This window comes from Amia ocellicauda, chromosome 3 (genome assembly GCF_036373705.1).
Source record: "Amia ocellicauda isolate fAmiCal2 chromosome 3, fAmiCal2.hap1, whole genome shotgun sequence".
Taxonomy (NCBI): domain Eukaryota; kingdom Metazoa; phylum Chordata; class Actinopteri; order Amiiformes; family Amiidae; genus Amia; species Amia ocellicauda.
Window position 1 is genome coordinate 6,553,429 of NC_089852.1, and position 14,460 is coordinate 6,567,888.

General features: G+C 37.2%; 1 protein-coding gene across 2 annotated transcripts in view; it reads left to right on the forward strand.

Moving 5' to 3' along the window:
• LOC136734332 (receptor-type tyrosine-protein phosphatase gamma) overlaps positions 1–14,460 on the forward strand; it is a 211,089-nt gene that overhangs the window by 152,347 nt on the left and 44,282 nt on the right. For both annotated transcript variants that reach the window (XM_066697926.1, XM_066697927.1), the window contains exons 5-6: positions 2,638–2,733; positions 7,527–7,593. In XM_066697926.1, the coding sequence (XP_066554023.1) occupies positions 2,638–2,733; positions 7,527–7,593 (163 nt within the window). The remainder of the gene's footprint in view (positions 1–2,637; positions 2,734–7,526; positions 7,594–14,460) is intronic.

Below are 14,460 nucleotides of genomic sequence, written 5' to 3' on the forward strand. Positions count from 1 at the left end.
TTACTCCTCATTGTTTTAAATATGAATACATCAGAAGCAAATGAAAGGTGTCTGCTTTGGTTAAATGCTGTGTCTGATTTGTGAAGCATTGTTTTGCATGTCATTTTAAGGAACAAAAGAGTACAGCTTATTGTATGTCCTCTTACCTATGGTTTTCTGGTTTTGTAACAGCAAGTAAAGATGTGATGTTTCTCCCTCAGGGCTCCAAAGGCAGAAAGCTGGGATGTTTTATTTTTTTATGTTTTTTATTGTGTGTGTGTGTGTGTGTCTGTGAATTCTCTTTTCTAGGTGTATAATGCACGCACTTAGTATTTTTTCCTGTGTGGAGAGTTAAGGATGATCCTTTTATACGTCTTACATGCCATAAAGTGCTTTATCTTGCTTGATTATATGCACTACTAGAGACCTCAAGTTGGCACAGTTGGTCCATCCTTAATTCTGCAGATGGAGTTTTTTTAGTGATTCCATCTGAGCCTCTGCTCACCGCGAAGCGTCCGTTGGGCTGAATGTCAGTGTTATTACTGCACTGTAGATATGGCTTAGGAAGAGTCGCATTTAGAGGTTATTAAATTCAGCCAACACATTCTGATGGACAATGAATAAACAGGATGAAGTCCTATTAGTATTCAGATGAGGCTAGTGTGTGCTGCGTCTGAGCGGGATCGCAAGCACATCCAGGGCTGACGAAGGCAACATCTGCTTCACACCTGCGCTTCGAGAAACGCAACACAAGTTACATAACATTTTGATGAAGGCCAGGCTAATAATAGTGGACCTTCTGCTAAAGAACACCTAATGAAGTCAACAAAGATTTGTAGTATTTTGTTTATTAAGGCTCTATATTTAAGAAAAAAAGAACATAATTTAATAAATTATGTTTACATGCTTGTAATGACATTTATTTGCCTAGTTTTAAGACTACAAAACAAACTTGGAGGAAGAAAAATATGAAACAAAACCTAAATAAAACATAATGAGTGGCCAACAAAAGCTAAAGAGGTGCCACACACACACACACAAACACACAAACACGTCCTTTGTCCTCCCCGTTTTGTTCTGTTTATGTATGTAAGCATGTGTGTGCATATACATCTTCTCTGTTGTTGCTCCTTGCATGTGAAAAGTAGGCCTCAGGCAGCATTGCTTAGTGAATTATTAATCGCAGATTCAGGAATGTGTCTGGAATTCTGAGAACTGTGTTTTCCTGTCAGCCCTTCTTACCAGGTGCCAGTGGTCTCTTTTGAAACGTCAGGCGTTGTAGACATCTGCAGAGCACATTGTAAAGTGGCATTGACGTCGGAGGTAGCAATGTCCAGAATGAGAATGCTCTCGGCACTGTCTTTGTCTCTATGGCCTGTCAAAAAATCAGTCTAGATTTCTTTAGGCATTCAGGGAGAGGTGTGAGGCCTGTGAACAGAACCAAAGCTTGTTGAAATCAACGTTTTAAATGTGGAAAGGGTAACTCGTGTACAAATACTTGAAATAAATCAGTTTTTCTAAACCTTTCAACATGTTTAGGAGGAGGTGATTTTTTTTAACACCTTTTAAAAATTAGGATCTTTTTTTATGCAGACCTCCAGTGCTTTCAGTTTATGAAAAGCTAAAAAAGTTTTGTTATATGAAGGATTTGCCTTATGCATTGTCAGTCTGTTTTTATCTATCTATTTCTTTATTTATTTTTCGTTTACTGGATAAGGTGTGCTGTGTTTTGACAGCTGTTGGCATTAAAATGAAACTTGCAATAGAGAATGATTTCCAAGTTCAAAGATTGAAATAAGTTGTTCAAAACATAGACATGTCTATCTTTTATTTGATTAAATTCTTATCTGTAGCTTCAAGCATTCAATATTTCAAAGTGAAAAATACTGACAGAAACATAGGCTGGCAACAAATAGCCTGATGTCTGTGTTTATTGTTACACAATACACAATGTTACTTAGGGGTAGGGTAGTATATGATGTTTTCAAAAAGGATATGATGAAATATCAGTTGGATTTCTACTAAGATGTCTTTCTTGTTCTTGTATTCTATGCAGTATGTAAAATGTCCAGGTTATCTAACCGACACATTCCAAGCAGAAAGTTCATTTAAAATAATATAAAAAATGCAAAGGTTTTTCTAGTTCTTCCCTGAAATAAATTTGATTGAAGTGTCAAAAAGTGGAGACCTACACAAATGTATCTTCATCCTTGCATGACCCTGATGATACCGATGTTGATGTTAAGCAACTATTGTTTAACCTAATTATTAATAATTGACATCCATATATTTTATGAAAGCCTCTTTGCTGTTTTACTGTAGTTCATTGATCAGCATTTAATATTTGGGAATATTAAATATTAATATTGTGGGAGTGTATATTTCCATCTGTTCTATGTAAAATAATGACTTGAACAGGTGTGAATCATCAATATTTCACTCTTTAAACACACAAAACAATCCCTAACTAACATCTGGCAGAAGGTTCAGGGCCAGATTTGTAAGGGGTAGGTACCTCCTCCTGCCCTTGATTTTGTTCTATAAAAACACAAGAAAAACTAGGTGTTGCTTAATTTAAGATCTTTACCAAAAATGTGTTACTTTACACCACAGTCTATGCTTTCCTAACAGGTCTTTTTATTTTTGTTTATGTTACAGATGCAACTATACTTTTACAATTCAGATGATTTTGACAGCGTTAATACAGCGATTAAGGAGAAACGAATCATAGCTGCAATGGCTGTGTTTTTTCAGGTAAGTTATTTTGTATTTGTTTATTTCAACCACATAGTGATTGAGAGAGATTAGAAACAAATATAATACAAAAAACAACATCTGTTAGCATTCGTTTAAGACTGTGAATACACAATGCAATTTGACTACCAATCTCTTATCAGATTTTAATAAAATGAAGTTTAAAGGCCCAGATTCGCCACTCTCAAAAATGAAAGATTCTCTGGGGACTTGAGGCGGGAAAAATGCCTAAATGTGGTATGTGTGATCTGTTGTACGGAATTTTTTTCACTCCATTAAATTTAAAGGACGGAGGATAAAACTATTGTCAGCTCAATCATTCTGAATTGCTTGGATTAAAAGTTAATTTTGTAGCATCGATTGCATAAGTAGGCTTTTACTTGCACCATTACCTTTCTTTTAATACTTTGCCATCAGGCTTTGGCATAATCCCGGATCTGAAGTCCATCTCTGCCATTTACAGATATACTGCATAGTAATGACTTTTTTTTTCTTTTTTTTTTTTGCCCTCCTTGATTTGCCTCACGCAAGAAAGAAACATTTATATAGAGCAGTATGTGATTGTGGTATGCTTTCACAATAAATAATGCATTTTTGGAAAAGAGATAAAGGTCACATTACGCTGGGAAATGGCACCCATCAAAAAATCCTGAGACTGAAAAATGAAAAGCTGAATGGTTTTTGAGTTGCTTTGCTGTGTGTGGGGGTGTGGGGTTGTGTGTGTGCGGGTGGGTGTATGTATTCTTTTCCCCCTTCTTAGGCGGTGGTCCAAGTGTGCCACACAATGTTTTGCTTCAGTGGTAACCTTATCTTTCAGAGTGTATTGGTTTAATTCAGAATTATAAACTATGCTTCAATGACTACAAGAAACAAAATGAAGTCTAATGACTGAAATTTTATCTAATACTAGTTTGTCACCCTCCTACTACTACAACCCAGGTTATCTGTGACATTCCTCATCTAACCCTTACGAGGAACATTCTAAAAGATTAAAGCGGAGAAGAGGAAGACGTATTATAGCATTTTGTTTTTGTGTTTAGGAGCGTCTGTTGAGTTACTCATGTAGCCTCTGGATTTCATAGCATTTGTGTTTGAGTGAGATGTTTGAGCTCAAACTCCAAAATAGAAACGTGAAGCCGGGAGATAATGCCTACCCAGCATTCAAGCAACAGACCTTTTTCTCAGGGCTATTGCACGTACAGTATGTAGACAGTGATTCGATATTAAGGTGGTGGAATCGGGAGCGTGGATCAATAGTTCTCTGGAGTGCTGGGCTGTGCTGCAGGTCAGGTATATATATCGTCAGACTCGGATTCTTTGAACACTGGCAAGAAAACGTCTCTACCTTTTGTAGTGGGTTTAAGAGCTCAGCTATTTATTATTATCATCATCGTTATTATTATTATTTTTAACTAAGGCTTTCGCAGATGTAACCAAAAGTTTTTATGGAGCTCCTTTACTGAAAATGAGAGGGGATTTGGAAGTGACCCATTTGATTACGAGAAGGCCCAACTGTAATGTCTTCCAGTTTGATCTGTGAGTTAATTTGTCTCTACCCTAAGCTCTCCTGTAACCCGATACACAGAAAGCCACTCTCAGTGCTATTGCCTGTCATGGCGTACTGGGTTAAGCGAGATTGAATGCCAGCGAGTCCTTTGAGGGGCATTATCAGGCTGAAGCAACAAGCTAAAGAGTCAAGTCTCCTTTTACATGTGATAACCTTAAAGTCTTCCTTTGTTTTATATTTGGCTACTGATTCGTATCACTCACGACTCGGCCTGATTAGATGTTTTCATGTATGCAATTCTTTTGTCCGGTGCAGAAATATTCATTCCGTAAAAAAAAAAAAACTAAAAAAAAAAAAAACTCCTCCGAGTACATTGGCAAGACGCTATTGTCATTCTCTTCTCTGTGGGTTTTTACTGAGGCACTGCCGGCAAACAAGAATAATCTATAAATGTCAGGGAATTCTTCTGAATGCCATTTATTTGAAGTAGTTGTACTCAATTGCTTTGTGTGTGGTATATAACACCAATTTCGCTCCCTAAAAACAGAAATAGCTTTTATTATATATACATATATCCCCGCTGATTAGTTCATTTAACCTCCGTGATGGAATTATATTGAAAAATGCATTACTATTGTTTCCAAACACAAACGGCATCCTTCACATTTTCAGAACAAAAGGCTGGTGTTTTTCTGGTGTGAGACTGAATAAGTGCTGCTCCTATTTTGTAATGAAGAGTTCGTCAGGACTGGGAAGGACATCCATACATAATGAGGCAGCATTATTGTGCTGTCTGTGTCGAGTGAAGTTTGAACACGGGTGCTTCTAGTTAGGAAGCATTCGCTGAAGCCGAATAAAGGCCATGATACGTGCATCGAAGCACTGTTTCCTTTCTGTCCTTTTGCCAGGCATATGGTGCACAGCAATTAGCATTATATAGCATGATCTGCTAGCTTTTGTGGTGCAACTCTCACCTTTGTTTAAAGTAAGTGTAATCAAGACACAACTTACATTACTTCAGGAGGGGGGAAATAATGAAGGTCAAAGAAATGTAATTGGGAGTAAAATGCTAAGTAGGTCAATATGCACTGCCCTGCTTTGGCTATGGATGTGTAATCTGTTTGGGACTGAGGCTATATCTCCTGTTTTCTCTCAAATCAAAAGAGCTTACCAACAGTTACCCTATTGATGTTTGTAGCAGATGGACTTTAGAAGACAAACATTAATAATGAGAAAATAATTCCCAAGATGCTTCGTTTTTCGAACTAGATTGTCTTTAGGTAGACGCATCTAGCACACGGCTTCTAAAATAAGCCTTTTACTGATTTAGGGGAGATATTGTGTTGTTTTGTATACAACACACCATAGCATTGCCATCGCTTAGCTTTAATGCCTAAAGTTTGGGATCTATACTTCTTTTCCTCTGGTAGCTGCTGTGGGTTCTATCAATCACAGGGGGAATTGGCTGCTGTTGTATTGGAAAGTCTGTCTCTCATGTGTTGGGATTTAATTTATCTTCCACAGAATGAGCACCATTTTTACATAGTCTATTGAGCTGCTCAATTGTCCTTAATCAAAAAATGTCCTCCTGAAGTTACTGTTGAAAATGCTGTTGCTGCAATTAAGTGAACTCTTGAGGGCAAAAGCACTACTTTTGTTTACAGTTGATTATAATGTTTTAATTGATTTCCACCCTAAGGAATTGCCAAAATTCCCTTCAAAACCACACTTTTTTTTTTCTTTAAATCTTTTTGTACATACATCAGATCAAAATAAAGTGGGAAATCTCTAGATGCCAATTGAAAAGCTTAAAGTAAAGCTGATGGGAACACCAACGCCAAAAAAAAACTAAATTTAAGGCTCTAACACACCTTACAAGATTATAAATGTTTCTGGTGTTGAGGTGCCAGCACAAACCTGCAATTAACAGTAACTGAAATGGGAATTATCCCAGCCTTGCATGTCTTTATAAAAGTCTTACCAAATAATAAAAGAACGAACCACAAACAAGTACCACAGATATCTGTACATCACTGGACATGTACAAATTGTATATTATTTTTTGGCCTTAAGAAGCACACACTTTGTATATGCTCTAATTAAGATCACAGAGGAGGTGTGTACCCTTCCAAATTTCTTGTCGTATTGCAAAGCGTCTTTGAATGGTAAACCCCTCTGCTCCCCGATGTCATCGCGCTTTGTTCTCGGCATGGTGCAGAAGGGGAATTCCTCCCTGTGCTGCAAACTACGCTTTCAATGTTTAGCTTTTAAAATAATTCACAATCCCCTTTTCATTCCTTTCTCTTACATCTGTCTTCCTCACAGCAGTTACATGTAGTGAAGCTCACTCTCACCACGGAGGTTGGTTTTGATGGAAATAATCATGTAAAGAATAGATCGGCAGGACATTGTTAACATTCGGGTTTATTTCAGTGCTGAAAAGTGTTGAATGAATGCGCCCAATTAGGCAGACTTTAAGCCATCTGTATGATTGGCCCACGTCATGGTTTTCTGGCCAAGTTAAGTTTAAGTCTTAAGTGTATGAAAGATTAAATCAACTTAAGTATATGGACAAAACAACTTCATTCATTCATTATCCAAGTAAGTATCGATTTAGAATATGATGCTCCAGTACTCTGCTCCATAATCCAGACAGAGTTAATCAAATAGTTATAAATAGTTTTAAGCCTCAGGTGTAGGTGCTAGATATATCAAGAATGCATTAGTAGAGAGAGAGAGAGGGAGAGAGAGAGAGGGAGAGAGAGAGAGGGAGAGAGAGAGAGGGAGAGAGGAGAGAGAGAGAGAGAGGAGGAGAGGGAGAGGGAGAGGGAGAGGGAGAGGATTTTGTGTTCATTTCATTATTGAATGTTCAACAAGAAAGCATATCTTTTAAATCTCCCAGATTTATTTTTTTAAATGCACAGACCGTATATCTGCAGACACATCTTGGATATTTTTGTCACTTAAAATAAATGTATTATTAATAATAATAATAGTAATAATAAAGTACACCCTATATTCATGAAGGGGAAATGAAAAATGGTATCAGAATTTATTTTGGTATGCTGGTTATAATCCCAATATTACTGTAAATGGAAATTGAATTTTTACTGCGATTTGTTAGCGATGGTTCTGCAGTAAAGTATTTGGATGACCTGATTTATGTTTTGCAGATGTGACATTGTTTGGGATTTTTAGAACATCTTGACTTTGTAAAAGATTAAAGTCGTCTTGTTGCGTCTGATGTCACAACAGATTTAAATTGTCATCTGTCATTTGCATGTAGGTTGGGCATAAGGACAATCCGGCAGTGCACCCGATTATCCATGGACTGAAAGGCGTCGTTCATCATGGTGAGTGAAATACTTCAGACTTATCCGTCTTATTATTGGCTGGGATACTGCCTGTCGGTAGTTTCCTTGATAGACAACCCTAGAGGCTGAAGATCTCCATTTATCTCCGAGGCAGGTATGTGGCAGCAGTGCCATGTCCTGGCCTTTTCTTCCTCCACAAAAGCACACACACACACATACAAACAGATTCACTGTCAGTTTCTTTCAAGTTTATATCTGGCCACTTGAGGGAAAGGGTTTTGGACAATGTTAGACTGCTCCATATTCTCCAAGTGGATGGGTTACAGCATATGTATTTCCTCGTTTTAAACTTTCTCACATCTTCAGATGACTTGGTGTTGCATTCTTCCAGCAGCCAGAGTATGATTTTGTCACAACCTCAAAGAAACCCGGTTTCAGAGAAGGCCCTTTAGCTGTCTCGTGGAAATGATTTTCAATTTCTCCTCAAACGGAATGGAATTGAACTGGTGACCCCGGAATAGAAGACTTCATAGCTTATTGGTAATCCATTGAGAGTGCAAATACCTTGACTTTTTCCTTAGTGAGAAGGAATGGTTCATCTTTGAGTGACATTATTTTTCTCATTGTATGACTTGCCTAATATGGCCTAGATATGTTCTAGGCAAAGAAACTTGTTATTTTCAGGGATGTTCTAGTTCCATGTTATTTTTTGTGGGTTTTGGGTTTTGACTGTGTGTTCCAAACCTAGTACTGTATGTTTTAGATACTATTCCACTTTGTGTGTTTTTTGTTGTTGTTTTTTACAGAAGACGTGTGTTTTGTTGTTTCTGGTGGTATTAAAAGTCCCAGATGAAAAGCTCATCAAGAGTTTTAAATTCTGCCCCCACTGATTAGTTACAGCTGTCTCTGAAGAAGTGGAACAATATATCCAGATTTACTCAAAAGGCAGTGTTGGCTTTTGTGTGCCACTCAACTTGTTCTTTGTAGCTCTTGCCCTACTGCATTTTACATGAGAAAAAACTTTTTTTGTAAACAGATGCCCTTAAATTTGCTGTTGTCTGAAGTTGTCTGAAGCTCCTAACACCACAGGACTTAAAAAAATAAATAAGAAAATCTGGTTTACAGAACCTAATTTGGCCGGCATGTTTGCCCATGAAAAGGAATAATTTTGAGACTGTGAATTGTTTTGTGTTTTGCATTCTGCTTATTAGAGATTGTACGGTTATGTTTATCTAAGCTAAAAATAGCTCCCAATGTGAATTCCAAAAATATATAGCAGAATTAATATATACACATAATTCCATGTATAATATAGCAGAATTTATATAGTGTCCTTCTCTGAGGGCGCGGGGGGGACATTTTGTATTTTTTTTTGGGGGGGTTGCTGGCTAATGCTGCAAAATCTAACAAACATTTCTTCTTCTCACTTGAGGCTTAAAAGCTGTTGACAGGCTTAGATGAAAACAAATAGGTTTTTGGATTAATTGTTCTGCTTTCAGGGGCGTTTAATGTTGCAGCTGTGATAGTCAATAAATCCTGTAAAATCTGAGCTGCTTTTAGAAAAAAAAATTACAAAAAATATCTACATTTTCTTCTTATGGAGACATTCCATCCATTGTACACACAAAGGGCTCGCTGCAGTACTGTGGCACATCTCTGAGTGCAGTCTCTGGTTTATTTACCACTGGCAGATATTACACACAGTATTGCTGTGGAGAATGGGATGATAGCCTTGTCTCCATGCTAACTCTGTAAGTGCAGTGAAATTTATTTTAGTCTCCCTTTCTGGAATGTGTTGGAAAAACCTACAGGATTTAAGTGCAGACATTAACGCCACTCATTGGAATGCCTGCATCTGCAAAAATACAGCTGTGATAGGTACTTTTGAACTATTGCACAATGGCTGTCAGCAACGGTTTCACCATTTGTTATCAGCGCTTTATCTTTTATCAATATATATATATCGTGTGTGTGTGTGTGTGTGTGTATGTATATTATTATTTATTTATTAGCAGATGCTCAGTGCACTTCAAGGCATAATACATTTTACACATTCCAATTTGCACAAGTGTATATGAGATATACAGTAAACAATATATAAGGTCTTACATCCTAGATTGTAAAAGCTGATAAGTGTAGACCAGATGTTAGGTCACAGTCAAGGGCCAGGGGAAAGGGAGCATAGGGGAAATCAAAATAATCAATACGAGTACAAGAAAAGCAAGGCAAGTAGTATGACACAAATCTTACAGGAGTGTAAATAACTAAATTACAAGTACTGTCTGAAAAGATGCATCTTGAGTAAGCGCCGGAAGGAGGTAAGAGACTCTGCTGTTTTGACTTCATTAGGAAGGTCGTTCCACCACTTAGGGGCCAGGGATGAGAAGGAGCGGCTCTGGAGAAAGGAAAGTGGAGAGGAGGCAAGGTTAATCTTTTGACCCCGGAAGACCGCAGCGGTCTGGAGGGGATGTATAGTGAGACGAGGGTCTGAAGGGAACTCGGTGCAGTGTGGTCGAGACAGCGGTAGGTGAGGGTCAGTGTCTTAATCTGAATGCGTGCCAGTGGAGCCAGTGGAGGGAGCAGAGCAGTGGTGTAGCGTGTGCGAATCGGGGCAGAGAGAATACCAGACGAGCCGCAGAGTTCTGGATGAGCTGGAGTGGACGGGTAGTAGTTGCAGGCAGGCTGGCCAGGATGGAGTTGCAGTAGTCCAGGCGGGACTGGAAGTGCAGCTGAGTCGAGTAGTTGGTGAGGAAGGGTCAGATTCTGCATATATTGCTCAGGAAGAATCGGCAGGTGCGTGTCAGCGTGGTGATGTGCTGGGTGTAGGAGAGCGTAAGATCAAGGGCGACTCCTCGGTTCTTAGCGGAAGAAGAGGGAGACAATGTCGTAGATTCCAAGGGGATTGAGATTAGAGATCAGCAGAAGGTGAGGAGGCGGGGGAGAGATGAGATTTGGAGAGGTTGAGCTTGAGGTGGTGTGAGTGCATCCAGGCAGAAATAGCAGCCAAACAGGAAGAGATGCAAGAGGGGGTGAGAGGGTCAGAGGAGGAAAAAGACAGGAAGATCTGGGCATCACCTGCATAGGATTAGTAGAGAAACCATGGGATGCGATGAGGGGCCCAGGGAGCGAGTGTATAGAGAGAACAGGAGGGGGCCCAGGATTGAGCCTTGGTGTACCCCTGTGTGGAGAGGTTGGGGGATGTATGAGGAACCTCGCCATGTATATATAATATATGTGTGTGTGTGTGTATATATATAATGCATACTTTTACTAACACATTCCAAATCAAATTTTGTATTATTGATGTCACAGGTCATAAAACACCTGAACTCAAAGAGCTATGTTAGATTTGATTTACAGTAAATCAGTCCCATCAGAGCTTTGTTTTGTTTTCATTAAGGTGTTGCTTTCAGTCTCCAAATTAATTCAGAATACTATATGTTGTTTTAATTAAATAGTTTCCTTTTTCATGCCACATTATTTCAGTGTTTGGAGAGGGAATTACTTTAAATTATTTTATATAAACATATTTGAGAACTTTTCTGTATTTTATGGTTTCTGTTCAGTTCAGCTTCATCCATGAAGCTTTTTAACCTACTCTTTGCATTTAATTATTTCCACAGGGGATAAGACTTGTGTCTATCCATGTAATAATGGGCATGAACTTTAAGGTTTTAAATATTTTAAATAAAACATTTGTATGCTTGTATACTATATATAGGTTTAGACTTGTGGTTCAGGAAGATGTACTCAGCCCTTGCAGAGTGACACAAACCTGAAAATGAGCTTTACGATGTTATGCCATGAAAGCATGACAGCATATGAAATAGTCTAATGCAGGCAAGTCTTGGGTTGTGGGGTTCCTACAGCGTCTACAACTATCTTTCTATTAGTAAGTGATTAAGACCTGAAATAAACATGTTTGTTTATGATTTGAAATCTTATCCTACTAATTATGTCAATTAAGTAATTAAGTCCTCCAGTGGAATGCAAACCAGACACCTCATTGGTTGGCAAGGACTGGAATTGTGCATGAAGACAATTCGAATGTGTTGGTCAAATGGTCTAATCAGTGCATCCACAATAGGGGATTGTTGTCAGTCAAAAACCTCAAGATGTCAATCAAGCCACTCCAATGAAATGTATCTGAAGAAATCGACAAATTTATTATTCTTTGTTTATAATAAAATATCGGTATATTGCAGTTAAGGTTCACCACTGAACATGTCATAGAGATTATTTATATTTGTCCCTTGTTTTTAGGGGTTGATGTGTTGATTCCTTAAATCTTCCTGAGATCTGCTACTTTACCGCGATTTGATTGACTGCTGTTCCAGACTCAAAACCTGGTAGTCGGGTCATTAGAATTCACCCATGACAAGCTGCAAAGCCAACAGCTACTTCATGAATAAAAATGGAAGGGCTTTATAAATATCTTGTGACCTAAACAACCCAGCACAGTAAATTTAAATGTAATGCACTAATGTTTATTTTCCTCAAACGTGTCACAGATGTGATTCTCCAGCTATGCTAATTAAATACAAGCCAATTAAGTGTTTCCTGTATTTTGAATTAGAATAGGGACATTGATTAATTTGCTTCTTGAGACAGATTTCAATTGATCATTTTTATTGTGCTCATAAAAGGATTTTAATTCCAGCTAATTGTAAAATAGGCAGTCTGTTTTGCACAATAATGACTGCCATTTTATTTGTTGAGAAAAACTTTATAGCACTAGATTAATGGCCACCATGTATTAATTGATCTACTTATATGCTTCTTGAAACCTTGAGAATCAACAGAGAATACTGCAAATTATACATGTTTTGGGGGATGTAGGTTAGTGTCGGATTGTCTTTGCTTTCTTGTATGTAATTGAATATGAATATTTGGTATAAAGTCATAATTTAAATGGCAAAATGTGTCTACACTTAATTTATTGCTGCAGTTTATAACTATTTTAACTTAAAGCAATGGTTGCAAACATTGCAATTAATATGTTTTGCCACTGAATATATTACATAATAGAGTATAAATGATTCAGTATTTCAGTTGACTTTGAACTCAACCCTGTTTCAACCATTATAGCTTTGATTGGCAATTAATTATTAAGAGTTAAAATTACATAAACATGGTGAGCAATGAAATAGTGAAATTATCATGTCATTCAATCTGCCTATTAAAACAAAATGACAGTATATTTGTTGTGTTTTTTTATAGTTCCCTAATCCATCTGCCTAAAAGCATGTACAACTACAAACCAGTTCCTTTGAAAATGATTCCTGGTTTACTAATGTATTAAACATGTGGGTCAGTAGTTCAAACTGTATTATTTTTGTGTCCCATTCAATGCTTTTAATAAGGGTAGTGTAAATGTTGCTCAAAATACAGAAATCTTTATATCTTGATCCTGGATAATGAATCTTTTAATATGCGTCTCTTTACTGTCTGTAATGCATTCAGAAAGAGAATTACCTTGGGCTATTATTATTATTGTGTTTGATTGAAAATTATAATCACAAAGGGATTATTTCTGTGGAAGAAATAAAATCATGTCTTCTCTGGCTTGTTCCGCTTTTAAGTACTAACAATAAATTAATTTACATTCCGTGCTGTCAATTTATCAATTAACCTTTGCATCTTAGTGTTTCTGTGTATAAACATATTCATTAACTAAATGAAGGTGACTTTAGAAAATGAACAAATAACCCCATTTATCTATCTTGAAGTGATTTTATCCCCCCCTTTGTATTACTGTATAACTTATCCCACATTTAGAAATATGTGTGACTGCAGAACTCCAAGTCTGTGTAAAGATTTTATCCCAAATCAGCAGACAGCACAAGTAGATCTTGGATCTTGGATTGGATTGGCAGAAGTCATACAATATTTATTACTTATTTATTACTTTATTATCAAAAATTAATAATAGATGATCTGATAGCAATAGTATCATATATAATAGTTCAGTTAAATTAAAATAAACAAAAAAACAGGTAGCTATACCTAGTTTATACAATAACTGCAGTAACCAAAAGTGCTAATGGGCCAACAGACAAATTAATAAATAAAGAAGCAAAACCCCAGGCAATAATCACTCCATTACATGCCTGTTTGTTGCTGGTGAGTGCAGAGATTTAGGATTTAGGCTTCAGCTTTCCCTCTGGAGTCCAGAAGCACAATTCAAAAATGTAATAACAAACCGCCCCCAAAAAAAAAACATAGCAGGCTAACTATCTAACAGAGAGATGGGATCCGGCAGTACTCACGACTGTTGATCCTGCCTCCGGCCAGCTGCTGTCAAGACGATGTTCCTCAAGGAATAAGATAGTCCCTTGCTTTATACTGTGCACTTAAATGCAATGTCCTGGATCCCGTACTGCCAAGGGACACACTGAAGTCTTTCCCAGCCACCCTGGTGGCTATCTAGAGCAGGAGGATGAATTCTCTGAGATTGTCCTCTGGGTTATACTAGTGACAGTGGCCCATGCAGTTCAGACTACAATAGTTAATTGTAAGTTAAAATAGTTTAAAATGTAAGTTGAATACTGATAATGAAAACAATGGTATACATTAAAGTCTTTACTGCACTATACATTCTACAGAATCTTTATTTTGTTCCCCAAACATTATTGTTGTTGTTGTTTTTGTTGTTATTATTATTAGAAATGTTTACAATCAGTCTATTATTAGTTTTAATTTTAATAATTATTATATAAATGATTTCAGATACATGATTGATGTTGAATTATTTAAAACCCGTCTTCTAAAAATGTCTTTCCAGCAACACGATTAATATTTAAAGAAATACACTGATTCATTGTATTGATGGTAAAAATGTTGTGTAAATACCTACATTCCTGCTTAGTACCCATTTAGCAGTGGATATTTCACTTTACTCATCGA